Below are 19,169 nucleotides of genomic sequence, written 5' to 3'. Positions count from 1 at the left end.
CCTGGGCTCACTGCAGGGCCTCTACTCCCTGCATACCGCCTCTTTCTTCCTAGCCCACCCAGCTTCCATCCAGAACCCTCCCCACTTCGGCCCCACCGCACTCTTTCGGCACATAACATCACCCAGCCCGGCCTGTCTGGGCACTGGGTCTGAATTCTCGGGGCACCCAAGTGGGTGGGAGTTCCTTTGCTTCTATGGCCTGCCTGCACCAAGCAGGGTAGGCGCTTTGTTTGCGAGCTGCCCAACCAGCACGGAGGCCTGATCTCTCGGCGCCAGGAGAGCCAGCGTTGGGGCGCCAAGAGACAGCACTGGTGAGAGCCAGTGTTGGGTAGGCAAGGAGACCTGATCCGGTAAAAGAAGATCCATAAGGGAGCATTTGGAAGAAGAGATGGGCAGACGCCAAGGCAAGAATTTGCCCAACAAGCTGAAAAGCACATGAAGCCACCAGAAACCAGCGACCTAACAACGGGAAGACATGAATACCTTAAACAAGAAGAAGTAGAAAAGATTGACTTCATGAAAGTGATTGACGCCCTTAAACAGCATGTAAAAAACGCCCTTATAGAAATGGATGAGAAATATAACAGAAAGTTTGAAGAATTGAATAAATCAGTGAATGATACCCTAGAAAACCAAGGAAAAACAATCAAACAGATAATGGAAACAGTTCAAGACTTGAAAACTGAAGTGGAGGCAAAGAAGAAAACACAAACAGAGGGACGGCTGGACATGGAAAATTTAAGTAAACAAACAGAGTCTACAGAAACAAGAATAACCAACAGAATACAAAAGTTAGAAGAAAGAATCTCAGATTCTGAAGATACCATAGAGAAAATAAACACACTGATCAAAGAAAACAGCAAGTCCAACAAACTCTCATCACAAAACATTCAGGAAATCTGGGACACAATAAAAAGACCAAACCTAAGAATAATAGGAGTAGAAGAAGGAGAAGAAGTGCAACTCAATGGTCCAGAAAATATATTTAATAAAATTATAGAAGAAAACTTTCCCAACCTAAAGAAAGATATACCTATGAAGGTTCAAGAAGCATACAGAACACCAAATAGGCTGGATCAAAAAAAAAATCCCCTCGCCATATAATTATCAAAACACAAAGCATACAGAATAAGGAAAGAATATTAAGAGCTGCAAAGGAAAAAGGCCAAATTACTTATAAAGGTAAACCTATCAGACTTACACCTGACTTCTCCATGGAAACCATGAAAGCCAGAAGGTCCTGGATAGATGTACTGCAGAAACTGAGAGACCATGGATACAAGCCCAGATTACTATACCCAGCCAAGCTTTCGTTCACTATAAATGGAGAAAATAAAATTTTCCAGGATAAAAACAAATTTAAACAATACACAGCCACAAATCCAGCTTTACAGAAAGTAATAGAAAGAAAATCACTAACCAAGGAGTCCAACAATGACCACAATAACTCAGACATCTAGAGACCCTTCACCAACACAAATCAAAGAAGGGAAACACACAAACTCTATGACTGAAAAAGTGACTGGAGTTAACAACCACTGGTCATTAATATCACTTAATGTCAATGGACTCAACTCACCTATAAAAAGGCACAGGCTAAGAGATTGGATAAGAAAACAGGATCCAACATTCTGCTGTTTACAAGAAACACACCTCAACCATAAAGACAGGCACCTACTCAGAGTAAAGGGCTGGGAAAAGGTTTATCAAGCAAATGGACCTAAGAAACAAGCGGCTGTGGCCATACTAATCACTAACAAAGTTAGACTTCAAACTTAAATCAATCAGAAGAGATGGAGAGGGGCATTTTATACTCATAACAGGAACAGTTCATCAGGATGAAGTCTCAATCCTGAACATCTATGCCCCTAATATATAAGCACCCACATACATAAAAGAAACATTGCTAAAACTCAAGGCAGCCATCAAACCGCACACGCTAATAGTAGGAGACTTCAACACTCCTCTCTCACCAATGGACAGGTCAATCAGACAGAAACCTAACAGAGAAATAAGAGAATTAATGGAGGTAATGAATCAAATGGACTTAACAGACATCTATAGAACATTCCACCCAAATAGGAAAGAATATACCTTCTTCTCTGCAGCTCATGGAACCTTCTCAAAAATCGACCACATAGTCGGTAACAAAGCAAACATCCACAGTTACAAAAAAATATTAGTAACCACCTGTGTCTTATCAGATCACCATGGATTAAAGTTAGAATTCAACAACAATGGTATCCCCAGAAATCATACAAATTCATGGAAACTGAATAGTCAACTACTGAACCATACCTGGATTAAGGAAGAAATAAAGAAAGAAATCAAAGTCTTCCTGGAATTCAATAAAAATAAAGAAACAACATACTCAAACTTATGGGACACTATGAAATCAGACCTAAGAGGAAAGTTCATAGCATTAAGTGCCCACTTAAAGAAAACAGAGAAAGCTCACATTGGAGACTTAACAGACCACCTGAAAGCTCTAGAAAAAAAGAAGCAAACTCACCTAGGAGGAGTAGAAGACTGGAAATAATAAAACTGAGGGCTGAAATCAACAAAATAGAAACACAGAAAACAATACAAAGGATCAATGAAACAAAAAGCTGGTTCCTCGAGAAAATCAACAAGATTGACAAACCCCTATCCAAACTAATCAAACGGCAGAGAGCGAATTTGCAAATTAATAAGATCAGAAATGAAAAGGGGGACATAACCACAGACACAGAGGAAATTCAGAGAATCATTAGATCTTACTACAAAAGCCTATATGCCACAAAACTGGAAAATGTAAAGGAAATGGACACTTTTTTAGATAAATACCATATACCAAAGTTAAGCCAGGACCAGGTGAACAATCTAAATAGACCTGTTAGTCGCGAAGAATTAGAAGAGGTTATCAAAAACCTCCCTACCAAAAGAAGCCCAGGACCAGATGGTTTCAATGCGGAATTCTACCAGAACTTCCAAGAAGAGCTAATACCTATACTCCTTAATGTATTTCACAATATGGAAACCGAAGAGGCATTGCCAAATTCCTTTTATGAAGCTACAGTTACTCTGATACCAAAACCGCACAAAGACTCAACCAAGAAAGAGAATTATAGACCAATCTCACTCATGAACATCGATGCAAAAAATCCTCAACAAAATACTGGCAAACCAAATCCAAGAACACATCAGAAAAATTATCCATTATGATCAAGTAGGCTTCATCCCAGAGATGCAGGGCTGGTTCAACATACGAAAATCTATCAATGTAATCCATCATATAAATAAACTGAAAGAAAAAAACTGTATGATCATTTCATTAGATGCTGAAAAAGCATTTGACAAAATTCAACATCCCTTTATGATAAAAGTATTGGAGAGATTAGGGATACAAGGGTCATACCTAAATATAATAAAAGCTATATACAGCAAGCCGACAGCTAACATCAAATTAAATGGAGAGAAACTCAAAGCCATCCCACTAAACTCAGGAACATGACAAGGCTGTCCACTCTCTCCATACCTCTTCAATATAGTGCTTGAAGTTCTAGCAATAGCAATAAGACAACATAAGGGGATCAAGGGGATTCGAATTGGAAAGGAAGAAGTTAAACTTTCATTATTTGCAGATGATATGATAGTGTACATAAGCGACCCCCAAAACTCCACCAAAGAACTTTTACAGCTGATAAACACCTTAGTAATGTGGCAGGATACATGATCAACTCCAAAAAATCAGTCGCCCTCTTATACATAAAGGATATGGAAGCAGAGAGGGAAATCAGAGAAGCTTCAATTTTCACGATAGCCACAAACAGCATAAAATATCTTGGGGTAACTCTAACCAAGAAAGTGAAAGATCTATTTGACAAGAACTTTAAGGCATTGAAGAAAGAAATTGAGGAGTATACCAGAAATTGGAAGGACCTTCCTTGCTCTTGGATTGGGAGGATCAACATAGTAAAAATGGCAATTCTACCAAAGGCAATTTATAGATTCAGTGCAATCCCCATCAAGGTCCCATCAAAATTCTTCACAGATCTGGAGAGGACAATAATCAACTTTATATGGAAAAACAAAAAACCCAGGATAGCCAAAACAATCTTATACAACAAAGGAGCGTCTGGAGGCATTACCACCCCTGACTTCAAACTGTACTACAGAGCTAAAGTATTGAAAACAGCTTGGTATTGGCATAAAACAGAGAAGTCGACCAATGGAATCGAATAGAAGACCCTAACATTAACCCACAAACCTATGAACACCTGATTTTCGATATGCCTATAAGGATTTTGGATATGCCTATAAGGGATTACTTAGATTAGGTTAACTGAGGTGGAGAAACCAAACTGTAGGTGGCACCATTCCACAGGCTGGGGTCCTAGAATGAATAAAAACAGGGAAGTAAGCTGAGCAAGGCATTATATATCTCTGCTTCATGACCATCTGCCTCTTCCAGTTCACTTTTCTAACATAATGAACTACACTCTCAAACTGTCAGTCAAAATAAACCCTTTCCCCTTTAATCACAGTGACAGGAAAAGTAACTCTTCCACTGCCTAGCCTCTGTGACCAGGAAGGAAAGCCCTCTTTATTTCCAGACACAAGAGGTCATTATACCATACTTTTAGGCAATAAATAAAGATCAGAGCCTGCATCTCTTGATTCTATTGCTTTTACCTCGAAATAATTATTTATTTAGAGTTGCATAGTCTATGGTGGCACATTGTAGTCCTCTCCAACATTAACAAAATCCTTACTAAATTATAGCTAAAATGATATTTTTAGAATAAACCAATACATTAAGAGGATTTATCCTAAGGAAGTAGTACTCATAGAGATAACTCTTCTGGGAGTCAATGAGGTGGCTCATAATCTTATGGTATATCCTGTAACTACTTCATCCTCCCAATGCCTTGGGAAGTGAGAATGAGATTCAAAGAGAAGAGGAGAGGTGAGGTGTTGTTGTAACATGAGGGCCTGCTCGTTGGGGTTTCTGTCCTCCTACAAGGTCCCACAGCCAGCAAGCCCCAAAGAAAATCACACAGAGATCTCCATAAGTTATAAAACTGATTGGCCCATTAGCTCAGGCTACTTATTAGCTCTTGTAGTTTATATTAACCCATTATTCTTATCAATGTTAGCTACATGGCTCGGTACCTTTCTCAGTGGGATAGCTCACATCTTGCTTCTTCAGTGGTCTGGGCAGAACTGCTGGAGGGAGCTTCCTGCTTCCCAGAATACTCCTATTCTCTTTGCTCCACCTCTACTTCCTGTATGGTTTTTTTCACCTATATTTCCTGCCTGGCCAAACAGCATGTATTTAAAACATGATTGACAGAATACAGATAATTATCGCACACTCTGTTGTGATGGCTATTCTTGGTTGCCAACTTAGCTGTATATGTAACTAACTAAAACCCAAGTAGATGGGAACTTCTGTGAAGGATTTTTCTTAATGAAATCATTGGAAGAAGCTAGACCCACCTACAATCCAGATCATTAGAGGAGGGAAGATCCACCTTTAATCTGGGCCATACTTTATATATAAATAAAAGGACATCATTCCTTTATAGTCTGCTAAACCAACAGTGACTTTCCCTGAATGAGATGTCAGGTAAGCCATCAGAATCCATGAGTTGCCTCTAGACCTATAGCCAGATTTAAGGCCAAGCAGGCTTCTAGGGGGAGGTAGAAAGTATAGCCCATGAGTTGGTGCACTATACTACTAAGGAGCTTAATGATGATCAGAAGTCTGGGAAATATGTGTGTGGGTAGATTTTAAGGGTATGGAATAAAGGTAGAAGAAATTTAAAACTGGGTTGGGTTTAGGTTATTGATATGTGCCCATTGAGTGCAGATTCTAGCTTTAATATGGAAACTCTTAGATTTAAAAAAAAGTGTCAAATGTTTGCTTAAATGGTAGGTTGAAGACTTTAGATGGCCTATCTAAAAGAGGTTGGGCATGCCTAATATTGCTTGGCTCAGTGTTGATAAAGGTTTTTTTTTTATTTTTAAAGTTCAGGGAAATTGTATGTTAGATGGGTGTGATGTATAAAACCCAATCCTTCACCATGGAAAACCCAGAAGTCATGCCTATCAGTAATCCTATAAGATACAAAATGGGCACCAACATATTTGTAGAGCTTTCTTTGCACCATTTTTTGAGCCAGACCTTTGGGTTAGAGACACTGCCTGCTTCGTTGGATGAATTAAATGCAGTGGGATTACTTGGGCCTTGAAGTAGCAGCGGGACAGGGAGCAGCACTGAATTGCCAAAGACAAGGTGATTGTAGTTCTCATAAGAGGCAGCATAGACAGGGCAATATACATAATAGGCTGACCCATCATGGGCAGCAGAGGCAGAGTGATTCTTATGGTGATATGAGTAGGGTGGACTCTCTAATCAATCATGATGTTTCCAGGCATGAAATAGAATAGATGCCTACTTCATTTTTGTTCAGTCTTTATAATGGAAGCATTCTTAAATGAAAGAAAGACTATTCTGGATTATGGCAAAAACAGATTTCTTTCTGGTAAGCAAGTTCCAGAGCTGAGCCAGTTTACAGACCCAGAACCCCTTGCATGATGGCAAGGCCAAAGTCCTCCTCCTGAGGAAGGACTTTGCTAAAATGCCTGAGAGTTTTACTGTCAGCCATTCTCCAGTCCTTCCCCCAAAGGAACATATGGCCTTTTATAAGGGCAACTTTACAGTGGAGAAATATAGGAGGAGGCTGTTCATTTGTTTCCCGGCTGCCCAGACTTCTGAAATAATGACACGAAAACTGTATTGATTAAATAACTGCTTGGACTATTAGCTCTAGCTTCATATTGGCTAGCTTTTACATCTTAATTTAACGCACTTCTATTAATCTGTGTATCACCACATTGTGTGGCTTACCAGCAAGGTTCCAGTTCATCTGTCACTGGTGGTGGTTACATGGCATCTCATTGACTCCGCCTTCTTTCTCTATATATCTTTTTCAGCCTGGCTATATTCTGTCAAGCCATTGGCCGAAAACAGCTTCTTTATTCATTAACCAATAAAAACAACACATATACAGAAGGACTTCCCACACCATTTTCACCTTTTCTGCTTAAATAAAATGAAGTTTTTTTAACATAGCAAGTTTGCATATAATAAAACAGGTATCAAGCAATAATTACAGTTACAACATTTATATCTACTTTATCTTTTATCATAACCAAGGAAAACTATAATTATAACTATCTATTCTTCAATTCCATCAAAGATTGCAGAAGGATATAACATTACCTAAGTTAACAGGAAATGCATTCTAAGCAACTTCCAAAACTCTAGAATTGATAGAGACATCTTGATGCCTGAAAAGTCACCCACAGTTCTTCTTTATTGTTGGGGCATCCAATCTTCAGCCTACAGGCCCGTAGTATCTGGCAGACTTTTCCATGAAGCAGGAAATTTCAAAGGCAGTTCCACCTATATTGGCAGTTTGTCAGTCACTTTCTTCTGTATCCTGCAGAATGTCTGGTAGACTCTTTCATGAAGCAAGAAACCTGAAGGACCATCTCATTTTTAGGCAAGTTCAGCACTCATTTCTCTGTGGGTCCTGCATATCCAATTTATACAGCATAACATCAAGCAGTACAGGCAAGAGCAGTTTCTTGCCCAAATGGCTAGCAGACTTCATAAGTAGCCTCTTTGATGCCCATCATCCTCTTGAAATAGATTGATGCTGCCAGGAGCCGATGTGTCTCATTGTAACAAAAAGTCCTAAATTCTTAAAACAGTTTAAATGTCATATTCTGAAGGTCTCTGAAAGATTTGAAGAATACCTATCTAATAGAAATATATTTCTATGTCTATAAAACCTAACTAACATGACTACAAGCTTGAGTATTTTATAGATGATTACCTATTAACTTTTATTTCTTAATTATATATTACATTTTTAAATGAGCTGCACAAACACAATACCTCAATCAAGAGTAGAAATGTACATATAACAAAACTGACTTAAAATTTGTATCAATAAACCAAGATATATACCAAGGCAAAATATCTATCTCTATATCATATCCCCCTTTAACTGTAAACAAACATTTATAAACTATATTTGGAAATTTGGATGTAGTTCTCTTCAAAGTTCTTCCCACTTTTTTTGGGAAAAGTAATTTTTGGGGTGTTCATGGAGACCTTTCAGGTGGTCTTGGTTCATCAAGCCACATTAGTCTGGAATTAATCCACAGGTTCTCATCTTCTGTGTAAACAAAAGTAAAACTTCTTTTCTAAAGCGATATATACTTAGACCCAAATTCTGAAGTCAAGATACCTTTCCATTGGTTTATATTAGCATCCCGTACAATGAGATATCTACCTGTACTTAGCTCATTCACAGCCAAAAATTCAAAGGAAACACAATAATATACATAATCCAGAGTCTGTGTATTTTTCATCTTTACATGACTTATTTTTTTTTATTCCTTTCCTCTATGACTGTCTGTACTCTGTCTCCTTAAAGACTTTGTTTTATTTTTTAAAATGATTTGCTTCTTTTTATAACATTCTATACTCTTTTTCTTCTCTCTCCCAAGCCTGTATACATTTATCCAATACTATGATCCATTTAGAGGTCTTGTATGTCTGAATCTGTCCTATTGCATATCTGTAATCCTTTTCTGACCAGGACATCCTCTTAAAATGCTAAGTGATTCTTAACAACCTAAGTGGTGGTGTTGCTAGGGCAAACACAGCCTTGCCTGCTTGCTCTGCCCAGTCCAACGTGGCAGAAGTTCATTCACGGCCTCTGAGACTGCCAGGTGGGAGCCATGCTCATCACCTCGACTCTGGTAGCCAGTTGGCTCATGCTGCCACCAAGTAACTTGCAGCACACTGCCCACAAACCCCATTCGAGTGCTCGGCCTCCTGAAAGATCCAGAGTTAGCCCTGGAAGTACGGCACAGGAAGCCACCATTTTGAAACCATACATTTTTTTCCTTTTTGCTACCAGTGAATCAGGAAAACCTCTCTTAAAGGAGCTGCAGCATGTTGCCAGCAAGCAGAGCCCATCTGAAAAAAATGTGACTAAACTTTGTTTTTTAGTGTCTAGAATTCCTTTTCAAGCCCTCTCAGGTTTTATGTGGATTTAGTTAGCACACATTGGAGCACCAATTTGTAGTACGAGGCTGCTCGTTTGTTTCCTGGCTGCCCAGACACCCAAAACAACAATACAGAAACTATATTAATTAAATCACTGCTTGATTTATTAGCTCCAGCTTTTTATTGGCTAACTCTTACATCTTAATTTAACCCATATCTATTAATCTGTGCATCCCTACGTGGTTGTGGCTTACTGGCAAGGTTCTAGCTCATCTGTCCCTGGCAGTGGCTATATGGCATCTCACTGACTGTCTTCTTTCTCTATATATCTTTTCCAGCCTGGCTATATTCTGTTAATCCATTGACCGAAAGCAGCTTCTTCATTTATTAACTAATAAAAGCAATACATATACAAAAAGACTTCCCACATCAGGGAAAAGAAAAAAACATCAGAGTTTTGGGGTCTATTGGATACTGGTTCAGAACTGACACTGATTCCCAGTGAGCTCATGAGGCACTGTGGCCCTCCAGTTAAAGAAGGGGTTTATGGAGGTTTTATGGAGGTGATTAATGGAGGAATTTTGGCTGAAGACTTAGTAGGTCCCAAATCATCATGTTGTTATTCCCCACTCTGAAATGTATAATTGGGATAGATATACTGAGAAGTAGCCAGAATTCCCATTGGTTCCCTGATTTATGGAACGGAAATTATTATGGTTGTAAAAGCCAAATGGAATCCATTGGAGTTGCCTTTACCAGGAAAAATAGTGAGTGGACGACAAAAATCTCAGTCCAGTAGGAGTGGCCAGCATCAAAGACTTAAAAGATGCAGGGGTGGTGGTTTCCTCTGCATCGCCCTTTTACTTTCCTAACTGGTCAGTGCAGAAAAAAGATTTGTCTTGGAGTTGACACATCACAAGTTATTGGTAATGACTCTGATTGCAGCTGCTATACCAGACATTTTGTCCTGATTTGAGCAAATTAACACATCTCCTGGTACATGGTATACATCTATTTGTCTAGCAAATGCCTTTTTCTTGGTGCCTGTCAATAAGGACCACCAGAAGCAATTTGCTTTCAGCTGTAAAGACCAGCAGTATAAATTTACAGTTCAACCTCAAGGATATATTAACTCACCTGTCTTGTGTCATTACTTAGAAGGGACTTTCCATAAAATATCACATTGGTGTAATAACACATACACATATCAGAGGATGGGAAACAAATTCAACCAAAATTCAAGGGCCTTCTACCTCAGTGAAGTTTTTAGGGCTGCATAGTGTGAAGCACACAGAAATATTCCTTCGAAGATGAAGGGTACGTTTTTGCACCTGGCCCCTCCCACCACCAAGAAAGAAGCACAGTGTTTAGTGGGTCTATTTGGATTCTGGAGACAGCACATTCCTCACCTGAATGTGTTACTCTTGCCCATATAGCAAGTGACTCAGAGAGTGGCTAGCTTTGAGTGGGGCCTGGAACAGAAGACTCTTCAACAAGTCCAGGCTGCTTAGAATGCTGCTCTACCTCATGGGCCATATGATGCAACATACCTAATGATACTTGAGATGTCAGCGGCCAATAAGGATGCTGTTTGGAGCCTTTGGCAGGGCCATATGTGAGAACCACGGAAGGCACCTTTGGGATATTGGAGCAAGGTTCTACCATTATCTTTAGCCAACTATTTTATCTTTGAGAGACAGATCTTGGCCTGCTAATGGACTTTAGTGGAAACTGAACATTTGACAATAGCCCACCAAGTTACCATGGAAACTGAGCTACCCATCATGAGCTTGGTGACCCACTAAGCCATGAAGTAAAATATTCACAGCAATGATCTATTATCAAATGGAATTGGATATATGTGATCAAGCCTGAGCAGGTTCTGTTTTTTTTTTTTAAGATTTATTTATTCATTATATATATAGGATTCTTCTTGCATGTGTCCCTGCAGGCCAGAAGAGGGCACCAGATCTTTTTACTTTATGCCTAGTTTATTTTCTTTTTTAAAAAATTTATTATTTTTTTAAAAGAAAACAAACTATTTTTTTTTCATTTTACATATCAAACCCAGTTCCCACTCCCTCCCTTCCTCCTATTCCCTTTACCTACCTCCCATCCCTCCCCACATCCAGTCTTCAGAGAGGGTAAGGCACATTGCTTTGGGGAACGTCCAAGGCCTGCCCTACTATATCTAGGCTGAGCAAGTTATCCATCCAAAGAGAATAGGTTCCCAAAAAGCCAGTATAAGCAGTAGGGATAAATCCTGGTGCCACTACCAGTGGCCCTGCAGTCTGCTCCAGCCATACAATGTCAACCACATTCAGAGGGACTAGTTTGGTCCTAAGCTGGTTCCTTCCCCGTCAGGCTGGAGTTGGTGAGCTCCCATTAGCTCAGGTAGACTGTTTCAGTGGGTGTCCCCATCATGGTCTTAACCTCTTTGCTCATATTCTCACTCCTCCCACTCTTCAACTGGACTTTGGGAGCTCAGTCCAGTGCTCTGCACCTCTGTTTCCATCAGTTGCTGCATGAGAAGATATTCATCAGTCTGATACAGGGCAAGGCCAGTTTGGGCATCCTCTCTTCTATTGCTTAGCCCCTCCCCCATGGCTTCAGTTTTGTCAGGCAATCTTAACTATTTTCCCTTTCTGGGTCGATCTATGTATGCTTTTCTTAGGGTTCACCATGTTACTTAGCTTCTCTAGGATCATGAAATATAGGCTCAATATCCTTTGCTTCACAAACAGTATTCACTTATGAATGAGTACATACCATGTTCATCTTTCTGGCACCAGACCTTATTACATATTGTTGTGAGCCACCATGTGATTACTGGGAATTGAACTCAGGACCTCTGGAAGAGTAGTTAGTGCTCTTAACCTCTGATCCATCTCTCCAGGTCCCTGAGCAGGTTCTGAAGGCACAAGTAAATAACAGGAAGAAGTTTCCCAAATGCCTGTGGTTCCCACTCCCATTACAATGCTCCCTGCTCCCAAGTATGTACATATATCCTCTTGGGGTGTGACCTGATCAGTTGACTAAGGAAGAGAAGACCAGAGCCCGATTTTCCAATGGTTCTACACATTAAGCAGGCACCACCCAGAAGTAGACAGCTGTAGCATTGCAACCTCTTTCTGGGACAATCCTGAAGGCCCCAGAAAAGGGAAATCTCAGTTGAAAAAAACTTCAGGCTTTGTCATATATTTTGTTTTGAATGAGAAATATCTGGATGTGTGATGGTTCACTGGTTCATGAGTTGTATGAACTAGATGTCAGGGATTGGAACGATGACGGTTGGAAACTTCGTGAGAAGGATATCTGGCTAGGAAGGATGTGGATAGATCTCCTCAAACGGATGAAGGTTGTGAAGATTCTTGGGTCCTAAGTAAATGCCCATCAAAAAGTGACTTCAGAGGGTACGGTTTCAATAACCAAGTAGATGGGATGGTCCAGTCTATGACTAGTTAGCTTCTCTGCCCTTCCATCCTTGTCATTACCCAAAGATCCCCTTAACAAAGTGGCTGTGGTGGCAGAGATGGGGGTGACTCATGAACTTGAAAACATGGACTGCTACTCACTAAGGCTGACTTGAACACAGCTGCTGCTGGGTACCAGATTTGCCAAAGGCAAAGAACAACACTGTGCCCCAGATATGGCACCATTCCCCAGGATGAGCAGCTATCAAACTGGTGGCAGGTTGACCACATTGGACAACTTCTTCTCAAGAGAAAGGACAGCGCTTTGCCTTTCTGTCTCCTTCGTGCAATACTTCTGCCAAACCACCATCTGCGAACTCAAGGAATGCCTTATCCATCACCCTCATGGTCCATACAGTATTGCTTCTAACAAAAGACCTTACTTCACAACCAGAGAAGTGGGAGAGTGGGCCTATGATCATATAATCTACTGGTCTTAATAGAGTCTCAGCAGCCTGAAGCAGCTTGCCTAACATAATGATGGAATGAGCTTTTGAAAACACAGTTATAGCACAGATTAGGTGGGTCAAGAGCCATCAGAAGGTGGTATATTCTTTGAATCAGCAGCAGATATATGGTACAGTCTCTCCCATAGCCAGGATCTATGGGGTTCAGGGATCACATGGTGGAAAAAGGAATTGTTCCACTCACTTTGACCCCTAGTCACCCACTAGCAAAATTTTGCTTTTTATCCCCATGACCTTAAGTTCTGGTGGCCTAGCAGTTTTGGTTCCAGAAGGAAGAATGCTCCTGCCAGGAGACTCAACAGCATTCCATTGAACTGGAAGCTCAGACTATGCCCTGGCTGCCCTTAACCCTACAGACTAAGAAAGGAATAACAGTGTTAAGAGTGGTTACTGATTCAGATTACCAAGGGAAAATTGAGTTGCTTCTCCACAATGGAGGTAAGAAAAATTACGTCTGGAATGCAAAAGATCCTTTAGGGGGTCTTTGACTAGTGTCGGGGAGAAGTTGCAACAACTAATTCAGGCAGGATGACAGTGAAAACAGGCCCTTCAGGAATGAGGATATGGATCAATCTTCTAGGAAAAGTGCCAAGACTTCCAAAGGTTTGCTGAGGGTAGAGGAAATACCAGAAAGTGTAGTAGGCAAAAACAGCTATAAATATAAAGGCCATGGGACCAGTTGAAGAAATGAGAATTACAATTGCTGTGATATTTTGTTAAGAATGTATTTTTGCAGATATTTGTGTTTTCTTTCTTGATTTCTTTATATGCACAATAACATCACTTAATAAATATTAGTGGTTTTTAAGTTTTCATATTCATGTTTTTAGATACTAAAAGAACATCCCTCAAGAAACATTCCCACCTATCCTAAAATTTAGAATGTGTTTGCAGTTGTGTGAGGTATTATAGCATGTTAGGCCAAATTATGATCTGGTTAAGTATATAATGTGTTTGTGGTTGTTGGTGGGAAAGCTATACCATGTGAGGCATAATTATAACCCGGTTATTGGTTTCATTTCGAAATTAAGCATGACATAGGAGATATGACTGTTTGTCAGATTGACAAGGAATGGACTCATGTAGGCTATTCTTCCTTGTCAGCCTCACTAAATCTAGAATCAGGTAAAACCCAAAGTGCTGGGTATACCTGTGAGGAATTTTCTTAATTAAATCATTTGAAGTAGTGGAGGAATGTTTCTTAATTAAATCATTTGAAGTAGCTAGACTTACCTTTAATCAGGGTCATACTTTCTGGTGTCATCGTATATGAAGAACATGGAAGAAGGAAGCTTTTGTTCTTTGCCTGCTTGCCCTCGCCCTCACTAGCAAGTGCATTCCTTCACCGCATTAGAGCCTACTTCTTCAGGATTCCGGCACATACTCAAGACCAGCTGGGACTCCCAGCCTAGTGGACTGAAACAACTACTGTGTTTCTGGACTTTCCACTGGTAGACAGCCATTGTTGAACTGGACTACAGCCTGAATGCCATTCTAATTAATCCCCTTTATATAATATGTATATATTTGTAACATTTACACATATGTGTTTGTTTTCATTTGGAAATTTGGATTTTTGATGACTAAATGCATGTTCCATGGATAGATAGATAGATAGACAGACAGACAGACAGACAGACAGACAGACGATATAGATTCACACTGTCAGTTCTATAGAGCTGTGACTAATTCAGTGTGGAGGAGCCTATTTTAGAAGATGGAGCAGGTTTGTGTTCATGTATTGAGCTCTGCAAAGTTGCCTGGCTCTGATTTCTTTTTCTTTCATGGTAGGTGTTTTCATAGGAGTTACCATTTCTGGATTTTGGGATTATAATAAAACCAAATGGTATGACCTGACAGAAAACATCTATTCACATCTTAAAGATGGTAATTTTTCTGGCTGTGTTTATTCTCATATTTCATTTATTTTGAAACTCATTCAGTATTTATGAAATGTCTTTCTAAAAAACTCACTGTTTCTAACCTATGATGTGATTTGATTTCTTCCTTCAGAACATAAAGGACTGACACTGATAGATATGGTGTTAACAAATCATTTTTTAGTCATCCTTACCTCTTTGGGTCTTTTTGTAAGTAGCGATCTTCGTTATCCAGTCTCTACAGGAATACAGGTATGAAAATTTCTTTGTAATCTATTGATAACTCTTAATATCTTCTGTGGTATAAAAAAGAAACAGTTTTTAATTGATTTATGAATAGTATATCTTAGAACTAAAGATTAAAAAGGCTCAAAGTATGATAGCACATCTTTTTCCTTTGCTTCATAGCATTTGAAGTATAAGTAAAAGTGGCATTAGTTTTATTGCTGGACCATCCCTAGTAGATTTTAAACAAATGCAATAGGAAAGACATCATCTTTCTATCTACTTGTCTATTTATTTATTGCATGATGTGTTTCTAAAATGCTATAAGGCAATTCTTATAGCTAAATGTTATATTAAAATGAACAGCAATTAAATGTTGTCAAAGAAATAATACACACCTAAGATGATAGAGATGCCAACTCTCTTGATAAGACAATTACACACTGTACAAGTGTATTGAAATGTCTGCTATCTCCATATATGTGCAACATTACAAGTAAATAAAAACCAAAGCAGACCCTTCATAAACTGGGAACCAATCCTGTTGAGAAATTCTGTGATAGGGCAACTGATTTATTCTACCAAGAGGTGAGGAAAAGTGAAGTTGAGACTCTTCATCCAGGTCTAACTACAGAGATTAGAAAGTTTCGTCAGGCAGAAAGACAGAGGAAGAAAATAGAAGACAGCATAACTCTGGGACAAAGAGAAGAGAAATATTCACTGAGATGGAGCTATATACATACAATGACGTTCTATCAAGAGGCTGATGAGAAGCCACAGTATCCTTCGGGGGCCATTTATCTGCTGATATACAAAAGAAACCCGTGTGTGTGTGTGTGTGTGTGTGTGTGTGTGTGTGTGTGTGTGACAGCTTAAAATAAAAGGGTTTGTTATACCTTCTGAAAAGCAACTAAATTTTTAACTTTTTTCTTCCTCTTCCTTCTCCTCTTCTTCCTCCTCCAGCTTTCAAGAGCAGACTTTTGCGGTTTTGAAAGGGTAAGACTTTTGATTTCCTACAATTCACTTGGCAACTTGGAAAGCAATAATTAAAAGTCTACATGTTTCTTGCTACCATAAAATTATTTTCAGTTTAAACTAAAAGCATATTTTCCATAATTATTAGACTCTCCTAATTTTGGCAGCCATTGTTTTTTTCTGGTGGGTTCTCTCTTGGCTTGTGGAGATTGCTCAGGCATGCTGTGCACAGAGATGCCCCACTGGGAAGGGTGAGACCTGGAATCTGGCAAAAGTTTTACTTCCCAATCCACCTGTCCTGTATCGACCCAGAAAAAGGAGCACTTCCATTTTGGACAAAAACTGCCATTAGAAATGACCACAACTCCATTTCTGTCCTCTTGGGGAACCTTTTCCTCTGTTAGTTTGCTTCCTTCTCTGTTGCAAAATCAGTCTGTCACATTCAAGAAGGCACTCTCAACACATGAACATGCACTGTCAGTTTTGAAACTGCAAGGAAAATTCTCCATATTCATTCTCAGGCCTTGGCATGTCCCCTTCCATTCTGTCCTGTGTTGTACACAGTCACTACAAGTAAGAAACCACACTTAGTTCTCCGGAACCAAATACAAGTAATTGTAATATCAAAGTATTGGTGGGAGGAAAAGTGAAACAGAGAACTGGGAAATCAGGAGAGAAAACAAATGCACGATGGAAGGAACAAATGGAAATACTTTATCTCTTCTCTCAAATCCACATGCTCGGATTTGGCCAACTGCCAATCAAAAATGTTAGTGTGCTAGGGATGTAGCTCAATGGTAGAGTCTTTGCCCTGCGTGCCCAGGCTCTGGGTTCAATTCCCAGCAACACCAACATGTTCAATGGATACAAACATTTACTTGTTGTTTTACTGAAGTGGAGTATGGAAATTATTTTCCCAAACTAGGCTACTCTGTATAAACAATAGAATACGGACTAAAATAATGAGATCATGGCTCATGGCAACACAGGGCAGCAAAGGAAAGGCAAGTAGAGGATCCTGCAAAGAGAGCTGACCCTCAGAACTCACTCCAGGAATAGTTTTTCTCATCAGTGATGGTGGCTTTGAGGAAGCAGAGAGAAGACTGCTAGAAGGGGGAGCTGAGCTTTCCCAGAGCCTGAAGTGATAGGTTGAAGGACTCCTTCAGGGGAAGAAGGCTTCCATGGTGAAATTAACTGCATGGAGACAGCGACTCAGAGGAGCAGAGAGCACTGCGCTTTCTTCCCTCAGTCAGGCATTGCCAGAGTTGATGTGTTCTAAAAACTGAGGTCATCTGAGGTCCCAATGGAACACAGTCATTAAAAACAGGAGATGTTCTAGAATGCTAGTCTGTGAACCAGAGCAGCAAAATTTAGCTAATAAAATCATGGGCATTCACTAAGCTACTACCATGATCATTGTCATTGACCCTGAGATAGTAAAAGAAAAAAGAAAGCAGGGTGTGGTGGTGCACGTCTTAATCCCAGCACTTGGGAAGCAGAGGCAGGCAAGATCTCTGTGAGTTCAAAGCCAGGCTGGTCTACATGATGAGTACCAGGACTGCCAGGACTGAAATACTATCTCAAAACAAACAAACAAACAAACAAACAAACAAACAAACAAACAAGGAGACACAGAAGAAAGGAAAAGAAAAAGAAAGAAAAAAAAAGAAAAGAGAGGCAATCAAGATGGATTTAGGAGTTTACACAGCACAAAAACACTTTCTGGGGCTTCCTTCCACAATTGTAATTAAAAGGAAAATAAAATGAAGGATAGCATAGCCATTGAGTGGATGTAGACTAGTGCCACAACAGAAGTTAAGATGAAGAAACATTTCTAAATGTTTGGAGGAAATTAAAGAGAATGTGTGTTTCAATTAAGCAGAAGATAAAAAGATGAAGAAAACAGTGATGAGCACTGGCTGGCTGGTGAGGTTCAGTGTCTGGTGAGGGCCCAGTCCCTGGTTCACAGACAGCTGTCTCCTCCCTGTGCCCTTAATTGACAGAAGGGCTGGGGCTACGTCTCTGGATTCTCTCCTGTAAGGGTGCTGATTTCACCTCTCCAGGCTCCTTCAGAGTAGGAAAGGCATCAGACTCTTCTACCTAATCTCCTCCCGGAGGCTTGCCTCCAAACAGCCTCCTGAAGACAGATGACAGAAACCAAACACAACTGGTTTCAGCAAAAGAGAGAAAGCTGTTGGCTCTTTTAAATCATAGGGGGTTTTCTTTTCTTTCAGAGTTTGCTTTATCTGTTTTTTTTTTATTATTTACATTCTAACCACAGTTGCCCCTCCCACGCCTCCTCCTGCCCCTCCTAGCCTTCTCACCCCAGCTCACTCCCCATCCATTCCTCCCATGGGGAGTCAACCAAACCTGGCACATTAAGTTGGGGTAGGACCAAGCCCCTCCCCTCTGCATTAAGGCTGAGCATGGCATCCCACTATAGGGAATGGGCTTCAATAAGGTAGCACATGCATCAGAGCTAGATCCTGGTCCCACTGCCAGGGCCCCCTCAGATAGACCAAGCTCCACAACTGTCTCCCACATGCAGAGGGCCCAGGTCATTCCCCTGGAGGCTCCGCAGCTGTTGCTCTAGAGTTCATGAGTTTCCACGAGCTTGGTTCAGCTGTCTCTGTAGATTTCCCCTTCACGATCTTAATCTCACTTGCTCATATATTCACTCTTCGCTCTTTTTTGACTGGATTCCTGGAGTTTGATCCCAGATGTGGATCTGGTTCCATCACTTACTGGATGAAGGCTCTAGGATGACAGGGTATGCACCTCTCTGATTACAGGGGAAGGCCAGTGCAGGTACCCTTTCCACTATTGCTAGGAGGCTCAGCTGGGGTCATCCTTGTGGATTCTGGGGATTTCACTGGCACCAGGTTTCTCCCTAACCCCATAGTGGCTCTCTCAATCAGGATATCTTTTTCATTGTTCTCCCTCCGCTCCTCCCCCACTTCTACCATCTCATTGTTCCTTCATGTTCTTATCCCTCTCCCCTTGACTGCCCTCCTCTCCCTCAGTTTCACCAAGAGGTCTCATCTAATTCCCCTTCCCAGGCCTATCCATGTTATTC

The 19,169-nt window shown here is 40.3% G+C and overlaps 1 protein-coding gene across 1 annotated transcript in view; it reads left to right on the top strand.

The window, feature by feature from the left end:
- Catsperb (catsper channel auxiliary subunit beta) overlaps positions 1-19,169 on the top strand; it is a 200,199-nt gene that overhangs the window by 72,892 nt on the left and 108,138 nt on the right. Inside the window, exons 9-11 of the mRNA XM_075947829.1 lie at positions 14,805-14,900; positions 15,027-15,145; positions 16,082-16,114. Of these exons, the coding sequence (XP_075803944.1) occupies positions 14,805-14,900; positions 15,027-15,145; positions 16,082-16,114 (248 nt within the window). The remainder of the gene's footprint in view (positions 1-14,804; positions 14,901-15,026; positions 15,146-16,081; positions 16,115-19,169) is intronic.

The sequence above is a fragment of the Microtus pennsylvanicus genome, chromosome 14 (genome assembly GCF_037038515.1).
Source record: "Microtus pennsylvanicus isolate mMicPen1 chromosome 14, mMicPen1.hap1, whole genome shotgun sequence".
In the NCBI taxonomy this organism is placed as follows: domain Eukaryota; kingdom Metazoa; phylum Chordata; class Mammalia; order Rodentia; family Cricetidae; genus Microtus; species Microtus pennsylvanicus.
The sequence above is the reverse complement of the archived record's forward strand: the minus strand, read 5'-3'. Positions and strand labels throughout refer to the sequence as shown.